This window comes from Theobroma cacao, chromosome 2, assembly GCF_053813885.1.
Source record: "Theobroma cacao isolate CCN51 chromosome 2, ASM5381388v1, whole genome shotgun sequence".
In the NCBI taxonomy this organism is placed as follows: Eukaryota; Viridiplantae; Streptophyta; class Magnoliopsida; order Malvales; family Malvaceae; genus Theobroma; species Theobroma cacao.
Genome location: NC_142640.1, coordinates 3,947,745 through 3,971,834, shown reverse-complemented (window position 1 = coordinate 3,971,834; position 24,090 = coordinate 3,947,745). Strand labels below are relative to the sequence as shown.

General features: G+C 31.7%; 1 protein-coding gene across 2 annotated transcripts; it reads right to left on the bottom strand.

Annotated features, from left to right (window-relative positions):
- Window positions 1-307: 307 nt before the first annotated feature.
- Window positions 308-11,534, bottom strand: LOC18607709 (Kinesin motor family protein). 2 transcript variants are annotated; one of them, XM_018116048.2, is made up of 25 exons: window positions 10,892-11,534; window positions 10,661-10,758; window positions 10,226-10,315; window positions 9,982-10,034; window positions 8,932-8,997; window positions 8,225-8,278; window positions 7,939-7,998; window positions 7,582-7,660; window positions 7,373-7,440; window positions 7,129-7,185; window positions 6,931-7,035; window positions 6,518-6,622; window positions 6,146-6,253; window positions 5,909-6,040; window positions 5,635-5,817; window positions 5,031-5,246; window positions 4,080-4,217; window positions 3,586-3,711; window positions 3,407-3,457; window positions 3,158-3,205; window positions 2,811-2,957; window positions 1,857-2,600; window positions 1,015-1,144; window positions 814-928; window positions 308-672 (listed from the first exon to the last, which is right to left on the bottom strand). In XM_018116048.2, the coding sequence occupies exons 1-24, from the start codon at window positions 11,233-11,235 to the stop codon at window positions 843-845; spliced, it is 3,288 nt and encodes a 1,095-aa protein (XP_017971537.2). In that variant the 5' UTR covers window positions 11,236-11,534; the 3' UTR covers window positions 308-672; window positions 814-842. The 2 variants fall into 2 exon arrangements, with proteins under 2 accessions (XP_017971537.2, XP_017971538.2); XM_018116049.2 differs by having other exon boundaries at window positions 3,586-3,705.
- Between the last annotated feature and the right edge of the window lie 12,556 nt (window positions 11,535-24,090).

Genomic DNA, 24,090 nt, shown 5'->3' with positions numbered 1-24,090 from the left:
ATGAAAGAGATCGCCAACTCAGTTTTGCAGAGATCACAGCCTAATCGTCAAAGTAAAAGTTTGAAGGATTGCTGACAACATGATTACATAGGAACGCCTGGCAGCCAGGGCGTACGGAAGTGAAATTCCCAGATCCAAGCCGAAAAACTTAAGTAGGCTGGGCATTTTGTCCTCGACGCTTTCTCATTGACATGGCTCTGATCTCACTTTCGTTTGCTCCACTTTTTAACCCAATAGTATAGAGCTAGGTAATAAATCCAGATTCTTGGCAAATTTCTGTTCTTTTTATCTAAGACGAAGAGAGCTATGATTATGAACAAAACATTTTATAAAATGGCCACGGCACGAAAAATTGCTTCATCGGAAGCTTAAATCGTTTCTGTACATAACAATTTGAAAGTTTGGAAGACAAATCACAACCTTTGCTGCGAATTTCAAAACAAAGCAACATCTTGTATCTGAATGTTTTTTTTTTTTGAATGTAGTGATTTTACCCTCTTTTTTCTTAAATCTTTTTAACCTTTCTAATCTCTTCTTATTTTTACAGCCTCCCAAGTGAGGTAGAGGACAGCAAACTATTGATATACCTTTTAAACAGTTACATACAAACAACTAATGAAAGAATTGCACCCGCTTATCATATTGAAGATAGCAGACAGGTGATCATGAACCCTGCGAATAAGGAAAGATAAAAATGTTAAAATTTCATGATCCGAACAGCTCTTTTCTTCCATTTATTTTATTCAATTTATTTGAGAATAGAAAGTAAGTGGGATACTAAAAATAGAAAGAAATAATTTGCTAGAGCATGACCTTCATTAGGAGGGTATAAATAGTTGAAGTCAAGAAGTGAACGCAAAAAGCCTATCCGCAATCTTTGTGCGACAAATTGGACACTCAGAACATGCAAGCGAACAAGATTTACATACTGCAAAAAGCACAAGATTAGCATTTCTAAATATAGTTGATAAGCAGTAGGCGCAATAACACAGTACGGTGTAGAAAATGACTTACAACAAAAATGCCGACAAGGGAGAAGAATTGCTGCTGTTGGTGATTCAAAACATACTTTACACATATGGGAATTGGCATCACCATTTCCCAGGGATTTGAGCTCTTTTTCCTTCATCTCTTGCATTCGTGCCTGAAAATAATAAAAGAGTAAGTTACACTGGTCAATTTAAAACCATTTAACTCCCAGAAATAATGTGATTATGGCCTTGAATTAATCACAAAGAGAATGCTTTTTCAAGAAAACTTTGTATCCCATTAATGAATCAATCACAGGGTCCTAAAGCTTCATCAAGGTAAGCAACATTATTCCATTATTCAGGATATACTCTCAGCATACTAGGCTAAACTGAATAATTTGGCAATAGAAAAAATGCACACTGACTACTAAATGAGCTTGCAAGAATCAAGGTGAGTACTAATGAGCCTAGTACTAGAAGTGTCGTGTGGAAGTATGCAACTTGGAAGTCTAACAAAGCCTAATGTAATGGTGGAAATAATCCATCTATAAAAAGATACATATGAAGATAATGCATTAATGTAGTATGCCAAACCAGAACACAAACAAAGACTTGGTGGGATAGCCTCAAACAAATAGTTACAATCTAGTCTACAAGAAAGTATTTTGGTATTTTCAAATGCAGTGGAGGTCCCTGACCAATGGGGTTAATTTCACTCAACCTTAGACCAAGATTACTTCTAAAACAGGAACAAACATGCCATATATCAGAAAATCTAAAACAGCCATGAGTGAGGAGTAGAGTGAAGTAAATAAGCCAGAGTGGAACAGGGAAAACTCAAGTCCGCACAAAGATCCAGTAAAGTATGTACAGGATACAACGAACCTTCAAGCGAACAACCAAGGGTTCTTCCTTAGGTATTTCATTAGCTGGTTTTGATGACACATCTGGCACTTGTCTCTCTTTCAGGATATGATTACTCTCAATGTCATTTGCTTTTGGATCATCAACATTCTCCATACCATTACTATGCTGCTCGTCCATATTACTTTCAGGGGTAGCAGCTCCCTCTTTTTTCAACTTAGCAACAAGCACCCACATGTTAGCTAAATCATTCTCCAGAGCTTCCTCCCTCTTCTTTGCTTCTTCAACCTTTTTCCTATATTCATCTTCGATGAATTCCTTCTCAGCTAATGCAGCTTCAAGAGCTGCCTCCCTTTGTTTCCTAGCCTGCAGTTCCATCTTTAGATCATCTGGATCAAGATTCCACGGCTCAAAGTCATCACCAGCTGCTCCTGAAAGGTCATGAGAGCGGCCAGAGAGCCGCCCCTTCCTCCCAGGTCTTATGCCATCACTATACTTGCGATTGACACCATTGACAGTTTGATTAGCAGAGCCTCTAGAGTGTGCCAACTCTCGAGCAGCCAACAATTCCTTTTCCAGTTTTGCATTCTGTACTGAGAGCTTGGTCACTTCACCAGCCAAATTCTTCAACTCAACAGCAGCAGCAGATGCCAATTCTTTTGCATACGAAGCCTCTTCAGCAAGTTTTTGGTTTTGGACATGCAATCCACTGTTCTCCTCTGAAAGCTGCACCTCTTCTAGTTTTAGCTTTTCATTCTCAATCTCCTGCAGATATAAACACAACTTTCATATCAGTGCAAAGGTGCATGGAAGACCAAGGACTATGCTAAAAACAATCACTTAAAAGATATTGCATGCCATCTACGCACTAAGATAGTCCTCACAAAATTTACAATTACTTAAAAGACCAAAACTTGTGACAACAGAAAGCTGAAGTCTTTAAGAGTTAGACAATCCCAGCAATAAGTAAATTACCTGAGATTGAACCTTTTTTCTTAACTCGTCTGCATATTCTTCAGATATTCCCTGTTCAGAAGACAATGATAATTTATCACCGGAGATAGATGCCAACCGCTGCTCCAGGAGATTCACCTTCTTTTGCAATTCCTCATTCTCTGAACACTGCCAACGACCAAAGCATGCATGAAAAATAGTTCCATTATTATGGATGGAGGATAAACTATTAACAGGTACAACATATTGATTTACTTAAGAAGCTAGCAGCACCTAAATTAAAAGGACCAACTGCTACAATTTATAATTAGAGATAACAACTCATTTAATGAATAGAGGGTAAAAGGCATCAAACACAAGGCTATCACCTTGTTCTGCAGTTGTTCTTGGAGGATACGATTATCTGCTGATTTTATCTGTATCAAGGAAAAAAATCAACTTGATTACATGATGAACATTAAGAATCCTGTTTATCAATGCTACATCACTAATATTACCACCAGAAAATTTGAGTACTTAATAAACTATCAATGTTTAACAAGCCTTAATCAGTGGTGAAAGAGTGCCTGCCCAATTTAACTCCATAATTAATAGAAGAATGGAACCAAATCACTCACCTCCAGCTCAAAACTCTTTTCATTACACTGGGTCATCAATCTCATAACTGTCTGTTGCAAAAAGATAGCATTTAGAATTAAGCCAAAGACCAGTGGCAATAAAACCCTCACAAATATTTAACAAAAAATAAAAAACATTAGTAAAAACAACATAATCATAAACAGGATGACAACACTACCTGCTGCATATCGACAAATGATGCATTAGCAATTGAAGCTTCACCACTCTCAGTTATGCGTTGCTCTAAAACCCTCATCTGCCTCTTCTTTTCTTGAATCCCTCTTTCCAAATTCTGAATCTGTGTCTAGAAAACACCCACATAAGCTCATTAGAACCTTAAGAAAAATATGAAAGCTTAATATTGAATAGATAGATGCTAGAAATACAAGTAAGAACTGAAAGTTTAGTCTAAATTGCAATCCCCCTTCCATTGATTAGATTCAAACTTAACCTGTTAGTTATAACCTCATGGACAACGAGATAATATTGAGATTTATCATAGACTGGAGATAAGTATTAATAATACGTCAGTTCACTGTTTCCTCTGTCATAGTAAAGTAAGTTGCCCAAAAATACCAACAAAACCCCCACCTCTTCCAGCCACAAGAACATCCATCAGTACTGCCTCTGAATTAACATGTGCTATAGATGTAAGACAGAGGAAAAGAATACCTGAATGTTTGAGCTATCAGGATCGTTTGCAGACTGGTCCACCAGGCGTTTCAGGGTACTGGTGCCAAATGCAATCTCTCCAGCAAGCATCTTAACTTGCTCAACAAGAAGGTCCATCTGATCTGATGTCATCCCACCCTATAACCATAGAAGTGTTTGCCTTTATCATTACCTTATCAATATCAATTAAGGAAATTAGAAAGATTGATAGCATTAAGGAAGGCAATTCTGATTTGTGATTCACTAAAGTATTTATGGAAGATGATATGTTACTATATTCTGTGACTCAAAGGTAAAATATAAAATGCTCAAAACACAAGCAAAAAAAAAAAATAACCAAGGCTTGAGATTTTCTTGGAATATCTTCTCACAAAACTAAAGTGTGTTTGGGTGGGTGCCAGGTGGTGAGGGGACTTCAAATTTCAGCTGCAGATGCCTATGAGAAAGGGAAACCATGTGCAATAGAATAAGAGTCAAACTACTGTCTGGCTCATGCTGAAATGATACTCCTCCACCGAAGTGTAAATGTCTTAAAGTGTAACTTAAAAGATATTGCAAAGGAATACACCTGATGATTTTCACATATTCTATTTCCTAAAGTTTAGCAAGACCTGTTTATAGCACAGTCTTATGTAATAGGTAGGGGAAATTTTTAACCAGAATCAAAACCAAAAAAGTCTAAAAGGCACATATTTTTGGTTGGCTACACTAAATGGAGAACAAAAAGAGACCTAAAACTAAACCATTATTAAAAAAAAAAAACAGAAGACAAAATGAAGTAAAAAAGATGGCTAGGACTGAAATTTAGCCCTAATTATAGGATGTCGGCCCCTCCACATCCACTATCAAGTTGGAAAGAGAGAAGTTTTACAAAATACAAGGTATCCTTCTGAAAAAACATAAGAAAACAAGAATTGAAAATTTAGAAATAAATGAATAAGCAAAACTTACAGCAAGCAGTTTAGTCCCACTGATAAGTTCACCCGCCTGAGTTAACTCAGTGACAGTACTGCAAGTTGGTGAGAGCTCATCATTCCTTCTGCTGGATGATCTTCTGTGTCTAAACTCAAAAGATGGATCAGAAGCATGCACTGCAGTTGAAGATGGAGAATCTTTTTGATTCTCACTATCTATGAGCAAGGTACCTTCTCGCGGTACATCCAGTTTCTGATGAAGGAAAAGTGCCAAAAATTAACATCATAGTCATGTCAATAGATGGAAAACCAATACCTACAAAAGTTCCCATGACTAGATAATGCAGTCCATCTAAAGAAAAGACGGTGGGGATAGTAAACCCAGTAACAGAGAGATATGATATACAGATACAGATGCATAGCCTGATGAATCGAGTTATTAACACTCACAAATTTCAAGATATAGAAAAGATTTTGGTTCGTCTTTTTAGGTCATTGGAGTAGAATGAGCCATTGCCCCATGTGTGTATGTAGACCATTTGTGTACTCTTAACTTTTTTAAACATATGGACTGGGGTAGTAAGAATGACAGTATTAGAGAATTACACTTTAGGTTCGACCTATAGATAATAAAGACTTACGTCATCCTCACCAACAGAATGACTCCTTTGATGACTTGGTGCATCACTCAAACATCCTGGGATGGTATTTTTGGTAGAAACAAGTATAAGCTTGGTAAGCCTTTGGATTCTGCTCATCAAAGCAGCTTTGGCTTCCTCCTCTTCTTCTAATCTAGATTGCATTTTCACCTGACCTTCCTCCAACTGTACCATAAAGAAAGCAAAGCATGAAGACTAAAGTAAACAATTACGCAATCAAATAAAACAATATGACTGTGGGAAGCAAAATGCCAACCTGTTGCCTTAAGCTCATAAGTTCTTCATGACTAACACCAACAAGCATTCCCTGCCTTAGCTGATCAAGTTCTTCTTTGAGGACTGAAATTTCTCTTTGATACTTCTTAATCAATGATTTTTCATCAATAATCTGGAATAAAATTTAGTATTGAAAGCAGCATAAGATTGGGTCTTAAATATATCTCACTGTGAATAGCTAATAAAAAGATAAAAATCACACTGAGGTTATAGAGACCTTATTACGCGAGGCGTAGATTTCCACTCGCTTTGCCCTGCTTGCAAACTTCAGGGTATTATGAGTTTCCTCCATATTACTAGATGCAGGTGTAACTGTGCAAATTAGCTGAAATTTAAAGAAAAAATTGCAAATAGGTGAATAACTTTTTCTTACATATCGATAAAGGATTTATAATTGCAGAAAAAAGTTATATAATAAGATTAGAGAAATAACTGAAAGATAGAGTAAAATTAAAATTTGATGTTGGAGGCAGGTAACATCCAATGGATATGAACCTATAAGAATTAGCATATGATGCCCAGTTACCAATAAGATATACGATCAATATACTGTTTGTTAACAATGATGGCTGGCATGTCTTAAACTCACTGAAACATGTCCATGCCCACTCAGTGAAGATTGCAATAGACGGGTAAGCTTGGAGTCTCGATATGGAACATGAGATGCTTTTCCTTCACTCAGCTTTCCTATCACCTTCACATCAAAACCATATGATCTAATTAAAAACTAAAAATAATAGTCAATAGATACCAGCTAGGTAGCCGCTATAAACAAGTCAACAGAAATGAATAATTTGACCAGAAAACTTAGCATCCACTCCAGAATTTTTTTTATCAGTAATTAATTGAGACTGTTGGAGAAAATGAATTTGTCTAGATTCAACTCCATTTCTCAAACAACTCAACAGAAACTATAATCCTGCAGAGTAGTTGAAAGGACATGCTCAACATGGAGAAAGTAATAATCATTCATTAATAACAATGTTTATACAAGGCACCCACAGTTCCAAGAGTCAGAAGACTTTTGTTTATGTAAGATCCTTCCTTTCTCCTTAGCCCAGTTGTTTCAGTTTTTGAACTCTCAGATCCTGCTAAATCAATCAAATTCTGCATAAAAGGAGACAAAGAAATTAGCAAGTCAAGCCATTTACCAGAGAGGAATATTCTTTGGTGAATAATAACAGATGAAATAAATCATACAAGTTGAGAGAAGATCACTCCATCATATTCATCACCATGAGCGCTACTCTCAATCATCTGCAAATTTGTCATTAGTTTAGAGACAGAACATGAAATTGAAAGGCATGTACAACATAAGAATCCATTTTGTTTCAGAAACAAGAAAGAACCAGACATCCAGAACAGAAAATAAATAAAAAAGTTTTGAAATTTACACAAATTGTTGACACAGCAATGAACAAGTTTTCATATCAAGAATGTTTACCAGTGTAAATATGGTGTGACTTCGGCTACTCAAGAGATTGAAGTTATTTGAACCAACATGACGATGCTCTGCCACCAAAACACATTGAATGGAAACTTAGCAGTCTTAGTAGTACAAAAACTCTCACAAAAGATCATTCATATTGCAGGGGAAAAATAAAATAGGAAGGAAAAAGGCAGGAAAACAGCAAAAGTAACCCTAGAAAGCACCTTCCCCTGCAGCAATAAAAGAAAGGGCATGCCCAGGAGACAAAACCACTTCTTCCTTTATACCCTCAACATAAGTTCCCTGGAAAGATAATGCAAACATAAGCAAAAGTACAAAACTAACATACATTAATTGCAAGCCATTCCATCAGCAACTTTATTGAACCATTTCTGATTCTCTTAACCCAAAGCCACCCAGAAGAAAAGAAAAAGAAACATTTATAAAGAAGATACTTTAGGTTGATGTTGGATGCAAAGCATGGTGTGTCTTTGGGTACATGACTTTTTTGAGAGAATGAGAGAGAGGTCATTAACCAATAAAACACCATGCAAGAATTTGAAATAAGTTGAGCAAAAGACCTGGGCATCTTCTCTAACGCGCAAATTCTGACCAGTTGGATCAAGTAAGTCATTTATCACCTGATATCAGAAGCAGGATAACGCTCAAACCATATTAAAAGAAATTCTAACTAATAAGTAAAGGGGCTGAAGGCCAGAAATTTGAATAACAGTTGAACAAAACTATCCTTACTAATGTGACTTTATAAAATTAACTGCATCAACAGAAATATAAAACCTAAAGAAAGAAATCCTAACTTCAAGAGCCATTCATACATTCAATCATATATTTAGAAGTACCACTCACCTCATTGTAGATTTCAAGATACGACACACGGAGTAAGAATTCTCGCCCCGGAGTCTGAAGTAAGGGCACAGTTAGTCATTCAAACTTTATCCATTCAATAATAAGGGGATAGCTCTTAAAAAAAATTAATATGGGGATAAAAATCAAAAGCAAGTAAACTATGCTGCAGCAATCAAACATTTTTGTGGTATAAGTACCATCCAAGACAATCAATATCACTGAATTTTGAACGTTAAATAAATGAAAGCATTGGGAAAGAAGGTATCTAAAGTGTTGCCTAAAAAACCAGTGAATGCATCTTTGTTTTTATAAAATGTAGCAAAAATAAAAATTAAGATTGCATGGAACCCAAAAAAAAAACAAATAAATAAATAAATAAAACTATGGAATTAAAAAGAAAAGGAAAGAACATTTGTTAATCAGTGCCAAAGGTAACTTCTATAAGCAATGTTGTCCCTACTGACACTTCATAGCATAACATGTTACCATAAGGTCCATAAAAAACCCACAGGTTCATAGAACATACTGATTAGCTGAAATTTGAGGAGAAAATTGGGTGGTTTGTTGGGAAATGGAGCCAATGAGCTCAAGTCAAATAGGGGCAAGTGTAGGTGAAAGAAACAAAACTTGTTGAAAAGGAATGGAAAAAGAAGCATTCATCTGACAGTTCTATAGTTAGGCCTAATAAATGATGTCAGAACACTTACATCTTGGATGATGCTGAACACATCCTTTATTGCCAATGGTATAATACCAGGAGCATTTTGATCTCCCTGTGCATATTATCAAACAAACAAATCAAATCAAAAGTAAGATGACTGGAAATAACTATATTGTTATATGGTAGGATAACACACACAACTCATATTTAAGAATAGATAAAAAAAACTATTGATAATTTTCAGGACTATCATGCTGAGCATATTAATATTAATTTGATTGAAACAATATATATAAATTTCCTCAAGAGCATATTACTAATATTTTTTGCCAACAAAGTGGCCCAAATGAATATAGAGTGTTAACACAACAGAACGTCTCCAGAAAGAAGGGAACTGGTAAAAATAACATTGAACTGAAATGCAAGTACGAAATTCTCTTTTGTTTTGCCTTTTTCATAGTATATAAGAGATGCATAGAGTATGAAACTGGAATTTAATATGAACAAATAGCTTGGTTTCATTACTACCTCTATACAAGTGAAGATGCTCTGATTGATGAACATATTCCTGAAAGCATTACCCATGCTACATTTGTGATTACTAACTTTCATGATGGATATATTTAGCATAATTTTGGTAGTTGGCACTAAGGTTCTCAAGTTACTAAGTTCATGTAGAGTCTAAGTATAAACTAAAAGCAACACAAATAACTCCACTGATTATAAGCTTTAAGAGAATCAAATGCGATTGCCTTCTTCTATTTTTGAATGTGTAATATCCTCACTGTTTGTAATTGAATCTTGTTACCATTTGTGGAGGAAACCCCACAATTATTTATTATAGGAGTTCCCTTCCCCAACTGCCCTATCAAGAAAAATTTAATCAAATGCAACATACTCTAGCAAATTTGCTACACTTAAATATCTGGATGTATGATTATACAACCAAATGATATGATCAATGAACAGGTCTTCTTGACAGATAACAAGCAACAAGATTGACACACAACTTGATTTTAAGAATCCCTATGGTACTCCAATTGAAAATAGGAAAACAGTGGATAAAAGAAGTTTGATGAGAGGCAACTAGACTTACATGCATAGTGTGTGTCTTCCCACTACTTGTAACACCATAAGCAAAAACAGTTCCTGCAATTCCAACAAGCCAATAGTAGCTTTAATTTTGATACATAATACAATTTCAGAATTTACACAAGCCAACATCTTTGAGCAACTTGACAATAATTGACTTCAAATAAATTAATCTCAGATATTTTTAGTTAAAATTAACAATCAACTGAAGGAAATCAATTCAGGTTCGAGTAATTCAATTTACATACCATTAACACCTTCCATTGCAGCCTTCACTACAGGTTTAGCAGCTACTTCATAAACCTCTTGAGAAGTTGCGTGAGGTCCAAATGCTCTGTCTGTCAAAAATAAACCAACAACCTTCATATTAAATCCACATTCGTTGCCGCTGCTTAAACATCAAATTTGTGCTAAATCTGTACTCAAATGTAAAACCCAATGGTCTCCCCATTTTAACCAGAAATAAGCAAAGAGCTTTATAAATTAAACTCTAATTACCAAAAACCACCAAATCCCCGACCAAATTAATATAAATTTCTTAGTTTAATTGGAAAACATTTCAAATTGATAGATTCAGCAACCGGCATTTGCACTTACATTCCAGAAAATGACTACAAAAAATAGGGGAGGGGAATCAGCAATCAGTTTCAAAGCAAAAAGTTAAATATCAATTCGGCAATTACCAAATGCGTAAGCCGTAGCTGGATTATACTCATTTCTCACAATCTTATCCCCGTCCGCGTACCACGCGATCTCATCCCCTTTCTGGAATTCTCTTTCACTGTAACCGAACAAATAAAAATGAATAAAAAAATCAAAGGAATTGCATTACCTGAAAATAAAACTCTGACAACAATCAAATCGATAAAATCCTCTGCACAGATCCAATCTGCTACACTCAGATCTACACTTACTTCAACGGCCGAAACCGAATCGTAACTGAAATACTATCTCTAGATCTTGGCGCTTCCAAAGGCTCGCCTATTATCTCCTCCGGCGAGTAAGCCACCGGTGTTCGAGCATTGTAACCGCCGCGTGAACCGTAGTACGTCGAATCGGACCTCGACCGACTCGGCGTCATGGATCGGGAACCGTATCCACTTCCCGAGTTGAAGTACGAAGACGCCGACGACGAGCACGTGCGCGGCATTAGTTTGTTGCTCATAAATGAAGAAGCTGAAGAAGTGGAGGAAAACGGACTCGAAGGTTTCCGATACGAGAAAGGCGAGCTGCTCCTTGCTCGAGAAGAAGACGCCATTTTAGAGTGTTTGCGTGACTCACTGAGTCAGTGAATCTGTAAGGAGAATGCGTGAGAATAGAAAGAATGAAAGAAGAAGAAGAGAATGTGTCAGTAAGCTCACATGGCTTAACACACAAAAGCTAAGAGCATTTCGATTTTTTTTCCTTTTCTGAATTTAATTTAAACCCGCTTTATTGCTTACAGGAGAGTAGCTATAGAAAGTGGAAGAAAACAGAAAGAAAGAGAGAGATTGTTTCTTCTTCTTTAAGACAAAGACGAGTTGCAGACAGAAAACTAAATAAATAAATAAAAAATAGAGTCGAAAGCTTGAAATTGAAATGAAGGATTCCAATGACTGGTGGGAGAAGAGAACGATGGATTTGTTTTTTGTAATTTTTTAAAGTTTTGAATTTACAAATTTCAAATTTTCTCTTTTTTTACTGTGGCGTGACGTGGAGGTTGGTGGTGACGTGGAATGAAGGGAATGGCAGTTCAAACTTTAAACTCCGTGAAATGGACCCGCGAAGTAGAGGGATTTTGAAAAAAAATAAAGAGCTAAAATGAGCGGGAATAACTGCGGGTGGAGATTACGACAAATTGGAAAATAACGAGTGAAGACAAAGCTAAAATTAGTAAAATTATTGTGGACGGTTTAACCGCTCGCTTAAAAAAAAATGAAGTCTACTCGCTGAGCTAGGCTGACAGCTAAAAGAAACAGGGGTAACCTAGTAATTAAATTTTTTAGGAAAACACAAAGACTGTGTGCGAAGCCAGGGAGTGGACCGGAGCGTCGTGGGGAGAAAGTGCTATTGTCTGCATTTGATAAGATTGCGACACGTCATGAGTGAACCGATCGTTGTAACTTCCTCAATGGCCCCACGTAATTTCTGTCGATATTCTATTTCTCAATTAAGAATTCATGTAAGAGAATATTATTAGTTGAAGTATTTTCATTTTGCCACAAATTTCCCTAAAGTGTTCTTTTTTTCTTCATTTTTTGGCTAAGACTTGGCTGTTTCCTTTTTTGGTGAGCCATTTGATAGCTGTTGTTGGTGATTCACGTGAATTTTATTCCTTTGATGTCTCACTGTAAAAGGAAAAGGCGTGTAATTTTCCATATATGAGTGAGTCTCGCTAAAATCATGATAACGACTATAAAAACTACTATTACTCACTGTTTTATTATTAATTGTGAATGACAATAAAAATTTGTATATTATCACCTTGACTCAGTTGAAAAATGACTGTTAATCATATATCGGTAAATTTCACTTACACAACCTATATTCTTAATTTTTTCACCTAAATCTCGTCGATTTTCTTGAACAAAACTTAATCTGTGTAAATAAGTTTTATTTCAGAAATAAATTATACCATTAATTTCACTTAATAAAATAAAAATAGTGATTGATTCAAAAATTAGAATATTTATCCATACTTAGAAGTATTTTATTAATTTGATTAAAAAATTAACGATTTAACTCATTTTGAGAACAAAACTTATCCACAAAATATTAAATAAATAAATAAAATATACTATTTAAAAATTTTAAAATTACAAGATGTGTAAGCAATGTATAATAAAAAATTAATAACCATTTGTTTTATTTTTTAATTTAATTTAAATTGATTTAAATCGATAATAAATTTATTTATTAACGCATTCTATCACCATTTATTTTTTAATTTATATAAAGCGATTGAATAAAAGACAAAATACGTATCTATATGTAATTATTGGGATCAGCTTTTAACTATAACACGATAAGGAATACCACATTTCGTAATCAGTGGAAATAGTAGCTTGTGAACAAACATAGTAGCAATCAAAATGAATTGGCAAGAGGTAGCCATCCTTATTTATCATAAAAGGCACTTTCAAACAATATACATATTTCTCATCAGTTAACTTCACAGCCGTGTATTTATGACTGTGAACAAGGACAAATGCAGAAATTTATATTAGATGTCAATTTATCTAAATAATTTTTTATCATAGTCAAAGTTATGAAAGATTAACTTAGGTTTAGTTTTTTTTTTTTTTTAAAGTTGGTCGTATAAATTTTTTATATCACTTTGCTATATAGAGGTTTTATTTCATTCAAAAAAGCATTGAATATAAAGTTGCAAAAGATTTTATTTATAAAATATTTTATATACAATCAAATATTATTTTGTTTTTATAAAATGTATCGAAAGATGATATACATAGTATAATATAGAGTTTTATATAAAATAATTATTAGATCATTGGGTTGTTTTAATTTCGTATGGACAAAATGATTATTTTTATTAAAATTTTAAGTTTTACTATATAATTTTAATAAAATTGTAGAAGCTATCCGATATTGTCCCTAACTATAAATAAATGAAAATGTGAGTAATACAAAGCTAAAGAGCTATGATAATTAGTTGGAGTTGCATACATGTTTTACTTTTTTTTTTCAAAGAGATGAGGAGTACGATAGTGACTTTGATAAGAAGACATAATTGAAGTATAAATTAAATTAATAGTATGCTTTAAATTCAATGTAATGGTTGATTAGATTAATTAGCCAGGTCATGTTAGTGGGAGACCAACACAAAATCTCTCCTTGTACATTAATTCAACGCAATGCTTAAAGATTTTTTTTTGTTGGTCAAAGAACTAATATCGATTATATATAGATAATATTTAAATGAGTGAAGGTGGTGGAGAGTATGCTTAAATTATGGAACATTTATATGTTTAACATCTGTTAAATGCTTAAATTATATACTTGTTGTAAATATAATTTTTATTTAGTATTTATATTTGAATCTTTGTTTGATGTCTTTATATTTGTGTTGTATTTAGTTTAATTTTAAATTGTTAAATTGAAATTTTTAATGTTTATGAACAATTAATTCCTTTACTTCTAAGTAAAATCATGAATAATTATATACTTTTTACTTTGATTATTATTGTACAATAGATTAAGAGATATGAGATTGTTTTCTTTACAGTTAAATTATATACCCAAATTGAATTATTTGAAAAATATTAATCTATTGTGATTTGATTTTTGATAAAAAAATAATTCGACTTTGATAATGTAATTCCAATTTTAACCGAAGTCGTCGAGGAAAAATCTAGGGACCTTGCCCGAGTCAAAACAATGAAAACAAGTGCGATTGTATGTCACGCGCCAGAAATGAGAATTTAAAAAGGAAGAACTAATGGACGGTGGGGTTGAGGGATATTCTCCCATGTGATGGGTGCTTTTAGTCTTTTCCTTTCACGCTTTACACGTAGGAATTAGATCGGCGATGCGAGGCCGCGAGGAACGTAAAGCCAATTCCATGTCAGCAAGTGCCGGTGGGGCCCACTGTCGTCCATTTAAGCCGGTGAATCCCTGCCCGTAGAGTGAGGGCGTACAAGAGTTGATGGATGGGTTAACTACCGTACCTGCCGGAGTGCATTTAATACGAGGTTCCAGTGCAACCGCATCCACCATAAATTCAAGATAATCTTTTCTGCTAGTGAAGCATCTGCATGATCGATATGTCGGGCCAACTTGAGATGGATTCATCAACGCGCTGATCAGGTTGTGCATTCTAAGCACGATATTATTAAGTCAAATGATTTAGAAATTTCAATCATTAAAGTAGTGTTTCACTGCTAAACAGTGATGGTAATAATGGGATAGGCACATCAAATTTTTACTTTGACGATTCATGATTTAATTTAAGAAACTTTTTTTCTTTAAGTTTATTGAAATAAATGTACTACGAACTACTACATTTTCTTTTTAAATTAAAACATTAATTTTTTCAAATATTTTTAAAACTTTAAATTTGCAATCTTTGCAAAAATAAAAAGCTTTATGGTTGCCTCTTTCGCATTCATTGTTATCACCTCTTTCATTGTTATTCTTTATCTCTTGCTTGTAATACCATCCAACAACCACCATTTCCTTTTCCTAGGCGACAGAGATGAGAAAAAAAAAAAGAATTTTTTATGAACATATATCATGTTACATGAACTCGGGAATAAGGTGTCAGTTATCACTACATGAGAATGTTATTTTTTTAATAGATGATTTAAAAATATTACACAATAAGTGTTAATTATTGCTACGTATTCGACACGAAATCATTATGTATTTTGTAATTTTTGTAGTAAATTATTTAAAAAATATTGCACAATAATACATTAAAATAAAATTGAAGAATTTATGGAACATAATCTATATACACACTAGATATGAATATGTAATGTTAGTAAATCAAGTTTAATATAGTAGAAACATTGTGATGTGATTCTTCTTTGTAAAGAAAATACAGGAATCATAATTAACAGTGTCCGATGCGGTTTTTTTTTAATAGAATTTGATCACAACTTCCAAAAGCAACGGTAATCGAGGCTTCAACGAAGCCAAATCACCTCCGGATCTCCAGGTATTACCAGAGCGCTTTCCAAACTTTTTTCTGATTTTCTCTCCTTACCTGCTTGTAATTAAGTTGACGGAACAAATAGCAATGTCTGCATTTTGGCAAGCATTCTGTTGGAATATCCTATTCATGCCTCCAATAATACGGCTTCGAAGCCAGGAAAATTATTATGTTCCAGTAAATTATAAAAAATAAAAAAAAATGCAATCAATTCCCAGTTTTCCCCATGGTCCTGCTGCGATGTGGACATCAGTGTCCAACACTCTGGCCAATAGCCAAATTTCCATATTCCCGCATGATTTATATTTTTGTCTAATACTACTACAACCTACTATTCAACTTAACCAATCAGTTCATCCATACAAGGTGTGGTGAGCCACCACGTAGACAAAAATTAAAATTTGTCTCGAGTGGAATACAACATTTTATCGGAGGAGGCTTTGTCTCGATGGTGAAAATGTTATCATTTTTTGAGTCAAACTCAATTATTATATAACTAATAACATATGAATACAGGGATGTATGTAGTTGATACAGTACTATATTTTATGTTTCACACGTTTTGTTTGTACCAATCATTAAATCGTGCAATAATGACTTGATATTACAGATGGGTAAAGTTTTGTTTGTTTGCAAGAGGAAATCGACAATACTTTCATAATTATTGCTTCAAAATTAAAATTCTCATGCAATATTTATGGAAAGAGAAACTTTAAGATAAGAGGTGTGACAACAATGAAAGCCACAGGTTTAAAAACAAGATTAGAAAAAAGGAAACGAGTAAACAAAAGCGGGCTGACCGTCTGGTATAAGGTCAAGGTAAAAAGGACATTGCTCCTCTTTCTCACCCCTTGTTCACCTCCAACAGCCCATCGGAATTTATCCAAATTTTTGCACAATGATGCATAATTGCATATTAGGATCCTTGAGAATAGAAAAATATTCTGTAAATTGTGGGTCCAAAATTAAAAACAGTGGCCTAAAGATGGGTTTGTTTGAACTAACCAACTACTTCGTTTTGAAGAATCCATTTGCAAAGCAGTAGATTTGTCAAACACAAAACCCCGAGCAATCCCTTTGCTTCCACCGCTCGATTCTTTTTACAGGTTAAATCACTCATTCGTCAGAAAAAAGGAGTGTAAGCAAAGAATTGGGAGTGGGATGCGGTGAGCATATCATTTTGACTCTCCTCTTTTGGGCTGATTGGCACGTGCAACCTCTTTTTGGCTGTGGGTTGGGTGTGTGCGGGGGGTGGTCCTGGTGGGCAAATGATTTGGAAATGGTTACGCCCTGTGACTGAGACCAGAAGCGAATTAGCTGTCACTTCTGCTTTGAGTTGCTAGCAGTAGTGGCTCACGTGCTAGCCCTGACCTGTTTCATGTGACACGTGGGGTATTGCCACACCCTTCGAGACTACCAATTTTCCAATCTCTGATTGCAGAAGCTGTGATTTCCCAATCAAAAATTATCCTTATGATATCAATTTGTTTTGTTGCTTGAATTGGCCAGAATGAACAATCTTACAACTTTTCATGATATTGATTCATGTATAACTAGCATAAGGTCAGATGTTCCAATTTAGAATAAGATAATAATAAGAAGGACAAAGAATTAACACTAAATTATCTAACTAAACATAAAATCGACTAATTGTAGCATATATTTTTTTAATGTAGCTTGTATCATAAATGTATTTGTAAGTGTAATTGTTATAATTTTTTTATAAATATTTTCGATTTTATAGTACAACTTACATAAATTAGTGATTAACATTAAATGAGTATGTTTATTTTTATTCATGTGAATCGTTGATATATTATTTGAATTTATTATTTTTAATAATAAAATTATCATTTTGTGAAAAAAGAAGAAACGTTACAAATAAGTAAAAAGGATGTATCAAATGTAATGAAAAGGAAGATTAGAGCTAGTGGTGGTGTCACCTTTCAGTTTTCATTTTTTTTAATTTTTATGTGTATAAAATTGTAAATATATAATTTTGTTAGCCCTAAATAAATCAAATGAATTAATTTAGAATAGTGGTATCTTATTTAAGATCAAAATTTATGGACATGGGTTTAATTATTTCTAGGCCCAAAATTTAAAAATATTATTTATATATTTATTCTCTTGGAATTATATATTTTCTTTCTTGTTTCCCTTTTCCCCTTAAAATTATTTTTCTTTCCTTCTTTTTTTCCTTTTTTTTCCCTTAGAATTCTTTTTCTTTTTCTTTTTTCCCCATTTTTCTTCTTCAATTTTTTTTTTAAAAACCATCATCTCTCTATTTTTTTTTAACTTAATAGATTTAGTGCATTTGCCGTCATTAAAATTGTAAATACGAGGTTCCGTAACAAAATGGAAGATATTTTAAAACTTAAAGTTAAGGTGATGCAATAAAACTTGTAAATAAAGTAAGGATTTTAAAACTATGTAAGAGAAATAAATCAAATTTGAGAAAAAATAAATAAAAGTATTGGGGATGTGTGTATATATATATTTCTTAAAAAAAATAAATAAATAAGTTTTTTCTTTTAAGTAGAACATGAAGAATTTTTTTTTTTTTTTGTGTTTCCACACATAGGAGTTTTAATCAAGTTCATGCAATTCTTATGCTATTGAAATTTATTTGAACTTGATCATAGGATATATTTTAATTGAATTGGATATCTTTATTTTAATTTTTTTCCTCAATTCAAGTGAACTTTTTTTATTTCTACAAGCAAATAGAATTTTCTTTTTAAATATTTTATTAATTTTGAGTTGTTTTATTGTCATATAGATTCAAAGTTTGAAAGAAGAAGTGTGCCATCCAAACAAGACACAAGGCAATAAAAGTGGCAATCGTATCAAGTTTGGAGAATTTGCCCCATTCTATTGTTACAAAGGTAGAAATGCAGAAAATATAAATTTATTTATTTATTTTCTTTGTTTTTATTTTTTGCTTTCATATTGTTAGACATCTTGTTGTTTTTTATATGTTTTTTACGACCGTTTTGAGATTATTCATATTAAATTTTGCTTGGGTTTATTTTTGTAGACTGAGATGCTTCAATAAACCAATTTGTCAAAGATTGAATTTGAACTACAAGTTTCATGGTTTTGTTAATCTATATGCTTTTAAAGCATATTTTAAAGTTTAGGCAAAGATAAAGATACTTTTAAGTTTTAATCACTATATTTATGCTGCAAATATTTATAATCTGACATAAAAAAGGTGTGAAGTAAGGTAAAAAAGCTGCAAGGGGAACTAAGGGAGGTTTTTGATATAAATTTTTGTTGAAAAATTTATTTTTAAAAGTGTATAAGTAAATTGTATTCTGACTTTTTAAACTGAGATTGGGATAATGTTATGGAAAATATGTTTTGTCATTACTAATGGAGTTATTGGGTGTTAAAGATGATAAATAGAAGTTGATTATAAAGAAAATATGTTATTTGATTTTCAATAATTTGGAATCAAAATAAAGAATGAACATGAAAATGGATAAAATAAAAAATAATATTTATCAAGACCACGTATGGGCATTATCTCTCACAATTTTGTTTTTCATTTTTGAATTTTTTATTTCTCAGTATAATCTCCATTATCATCTTTAAAATTTTTATTTCTCAGTATAATCTCCATTCTCCTATCCCACCTAGGTTTATGATTTTTTTATCAATGTTGTTACCTTATCTTAAACCATGCAGTTTCAAACAATGAATTAGTAAAAAACCTACTTTAACTACACTCATGGCATGTTTGGTTCGCGGAATAGATAGGAATGGAATAAAATAATTTTTACGTGGAAATAGAATATAATAAGTATTACGTAGTTTTGTATGATGAATGAAATAATTATTATGACTTATTACAGTGTTTTGTTGGTAACAATAACTTTGAAATAAGAAAGAAATAAAAAATAAAAAGATAAAATACATTTTATTATATATAATTATTTATTTTTATTTTATTTTTTAAATATTAATAATTTATAATTAATTAAAATATTAATAATTTAAATATTAATATTTTAGTATAATTTAATTATTAATATTTTAATTAATAATATTTTATTTATAATTTAATATTATTATGATTAAAATAGGGTTACTTTTTATTTTTTATTTATACTCATTAAAAGTTTAATATATTAATAATTTAATAAATAAAACATTAATAGTTTAAAATATTAATATTTTAAATTTTACAAATAATTTATTCTTTTTTATTCTTTTTTTTTCTTTTTTTTTTTCTTCTTCATAAGCCGGTCGTCGGAAAGGTGATCGGTGTAATAAAACGTCAATCTGGCGCACCATGTGGCCGGATCTGGCCACTACGGTGCCAGATCGGTACCTTCTCATGACTGGATATGACCGTGGAGTGTCAGATCCAACCTTGGGATCTGGTCGGGAAGCACCAAATCTAGTGCTTCCCAAGGCCAGATCTGGCTAGATCTCTCGTTTGAATCTTTTTCAACCACATTCGGTCGTGAAACCTCCATCGTCGTCGTTGCCACCGTCGTCACCGCCGCAACGAACGTTATCTCCGACGTTGGTGCCACTTAGATAGAGAATGAGAGAGGAAAGAACACGAGAAGAGAGAGAAAGAATAAGGAAAAATTAGAAGAAAAAAAATATATAAGTCTAGAGTTGTAATATTTTTAAGTTATAAGGGACATTTTTATCTTATCATAATTCAGAGCTATTCCCTCAGTCATGGAATAGCAAAAACCATGAGAAAGCTCGGGTACAGCTATGCCTGAGTTTTACCCCATTTTAAATAATAGCTATTACTAGGTAATAGCTATTCTTTGTGACGACGCTGTACCAAACGGAGGTAAGCAGAAAACGTCAGAATAGACAGGGAATAACTTAGCTATTCCCTGTGCCAAACATGCTATCAATGTATTAGCTATTCAATGTATGATGGAATAGCTTCAAAAATTATTAAGATTAAATTACCCTTCATAAGTTTAGAAATTTACAACCTTAACTATATAAAATCATTTTTCTTCTTTATTTTCTTTGTCTCCCTCCTCTTCCAATTAGTCCCATTAATATTTGTAAATATTAATATTAATATTAATATTTTAACATATTAATGATTAGATTATAAATAAATTAATAATATCTAAAAATAAAAAAAATAAATAATCATAATAATATTTAAATTATAAAATAAAAATATTAATATTTTAAAATAGTAATGATTAAATTATAAATAGAATACTAATATTTAAATGATAAATTATTAATATTTTAAATAAATTATAAATTATTAATATTTAAAAATAAAATAATCACAATAACATTTAAATTATAAATAAAATATTATTATTTTATAATATTAATGATTAAATTATAAATATTTTAATGGGTAATTAAAAAATTATAAATAAAATATTAATATATAAATTATCAATTATTGATATTTTAAATAAATTATAAATGATTAATGTTTAACAAATAAACTAAAGTAAAAGTAAATAATCATAATAACATTTAAATTACAAATAAAATATTAATATTTTAAAACATTAATGATTAATTTATAAATAAAATATTAATATTTAAATAATCAATTATTAATATTTTAAATAAATTATAAATGATTAATATTTCAAAATAAAATAAAAAAACCATGATATCATTTAAATTACAAATAAAATATTAATATTTTAAAACATTAATGATTAAAACATAAATAAAATATTAACATTTAAATTATCTATTATTAATGTTTTTAATAAATTATAAATTATTAATATTTTAAAATAAATAAATAAAAAAATAATCATAATAACATTTAAATTATAATAAAATAAAAATATATTATAATGTTAATAATTAAATTATAAATAAAATATTAATATTTAAATTATCAATTATTAATATTTTGAAATAAATTATAAATTATTACTATGTTAAAAATAAAATAAATAATCATAAATATAATAAAAGGTTTTTTTATATTTTTATCCTTTATTTTTTTTTTCAATGTTATGTTTACAAGTAAACACTATTGTTGGGGATTTAAATCGTGCTAAGACAACTCATACGCAATGAAATATTATTAATTTTAATCCCCAAAGCCATTGATCACTTTAATTGAAACTAATTTAGAAAAACCACAAAAGAAATTTTGACATACCTGAAAGTCTGCTTTATTTGATGGAGTCTTCCTTGGCTTTTCGTTTTAACTTTTGTATACCAGCTATGACTTATCAAACCACAGCAACACAGTTGTCATGCCTCTAATGGTGATTCACATAGTGATTTGCTGAAATCTCTTTACTAAGAATGTGTGAATCCCTAAGCCGAAGTTTGTGCTAGCAAACTCTCAACTTTAAGCTCCCTTGTGTTTCTCTCTTTTGACTATGATCCTATATCAACATACGAGAAAATAAAATAGAACTATTCTATATATTCAAGAGACGGCTAAGGGATTTTTTTATACAGTTAATTGACCTACTTTATAACCAATAAGGATTATAAGATATCTTGGGTTAATTGGGCATTTATTTAATACTCTATCAAATCATATTTGATTTAGCCCAATACTTAATTGGATTAAGCCTCTATAAAATCAATTAGATCGTATCTAATTTAACTCAAATTAATTTTGACAATTCACCTTATGTGTGTGACCCATTAGGTTCCCAACATGTTAGCAATAAATATAAATTAATTCAATTAAGAATTTATATTTATATTTATAGATCATGAGCGGCATATAGCAATACATCATGACCACCAAAATGTCAGAAGAGTCAATATAATTTGACTAACCTTTCAATGTACAATATCTCAGTGTAATTCGCTCATTTCATCATATATCACAGATAGATAAAAAGTCTAACTCGATGTCTACTTTCTAACTTATCCATATTAGTCCTGCAGCTTCTATATTGACCTATCAATATTACCTTGGCCAAGGACTTTTAATCAATATAAGCTATGAGCAAATGAGATATTTCCCATTCAAATCACTTAGGGTGATGAATCCTCTCTGAACTACTCATTTATCTTCGCATGTTTCATGCATACCCAAAAACACCCTGTTTAAGCATGTGGTAATCTCAAGACCAGTAGAGGTGAAATCAAAGCATGACAATTCACATACAATATGACCTGGTATCACAAGTCTAAGGATTACTTACACCATTGACACATGAGAGTATTTTTATAGACACTTGAGTGAAATACCAAATGGAACTCTCATAACGAGTCATGTTCAGTAAACTTGTTTCTTAACAAGCACTTACATACTATCTCCAAGTATCTCACATGCTTCAATTTATGAGATCAATTGCTTACTTCTAAAGTAATGAGGCTTAGCGTGTACTAGCCTTTGAGCATTATCAATGCCTTTATTATTGACAATACAATGACTAGTAACATATTTAGGAACAAGGTTTTGATGCATAAGAATATAATAATTATAACCTTATTTTTGACTTTATCTACATAAGTCTTTCATAATTATTTATAAATAAACTTGTGGACAAATAAATACCTCATACATTATATAAAATATCCATAATGTATTTAACATGAAATATTTATAATTAATGTAGTATTTTACAAATACAAAATCAATTGGCTTGCAGGGCTTACACTAATAATTATAATAAGTCATAATAACTATTTATGATTTATTTCATTCATCATATCAAATTATGTAATAATATTTTTTTTTTATTTTTAGTTATTTTATTTTGATAGAATAGTTATTCTATTCCATTTTTATTTATTTCACAAATCATGCCCTTAGGATTCAATATGTTTACTAAAGAACAAGAAAAAACATGAGAATTTTCGCTCTTTCTCTCTCTTAAGGTTTCAATAGTACTTTTTTTTCTCTTAAAGATTCAACTCTTGAAGAACAAGAAAAAAACTTGAAAATTACATTAAACATTTAATTGAAAAATTAATGTATATATCTCGTATTTTAAAAAACTAAAATTAAATCAACACTTACACAATTTTCAAATATCGAACTAATTGTTTTCCTTTCTTAAAAAAGACTTTCACATAAAGAACTTTCTATTTTCTCCTTTTTCTACATTAGAAAAATTTACTAAATTTGGCGTTAATCATTGAAAGATTTGACTTGAACGGGAGAAATCTTGTAGTGATTGTAGTTTATACCAAACTTTTTTATTTTGTTTCGAGCAAATACCGCAAAATTATTAGGTGGAGTTTGGACAGTTCTTTTGTACAATAATTACGTTCTGCTTACATGGGACACACACATGTAGATAACGAGCAATTCCTTAAGAGACCCTACGACAAGGATAGATGACTGCCAAGCATACAAAAAGTAAAACAATGACATGAAACTATGATCACCATGGAATGTGCTAGTTCAATTAATCTGATAAAATCTTTTACTCTTATAGCTGTATCTAGTTAAGAATTCGAGCGTGCTATCAAGAGGAAAAAGAAAAGGTGTACGGGGAGGGGGAGGGGGAG

Bases quoted from the DNA above. Each gene is read 5' to 3' on its own strand.
- LOC18607709 (XM_018116048.2), bottom strand. From the start codon at position 11,235: ATGGCGTCTTCTTCTCGAGCAAGGAGCAGCTCGCCTTTCTCGTATCGG. The intron at 7,036-7,128 runs GTATGATTTATT...CCTTTTATGCAG, and splicing joins GAGTGATCTTCTCTCAACTT to AATTTGATTGATTTAGCAGG. The intron at 929-1,014 runs GTAAGTCATTTT...TGCTTTTTGCAG, and splicing joins CCCTTGTCGGCATTTTTGTT to TATGTAAATCTTGTTCGCTT.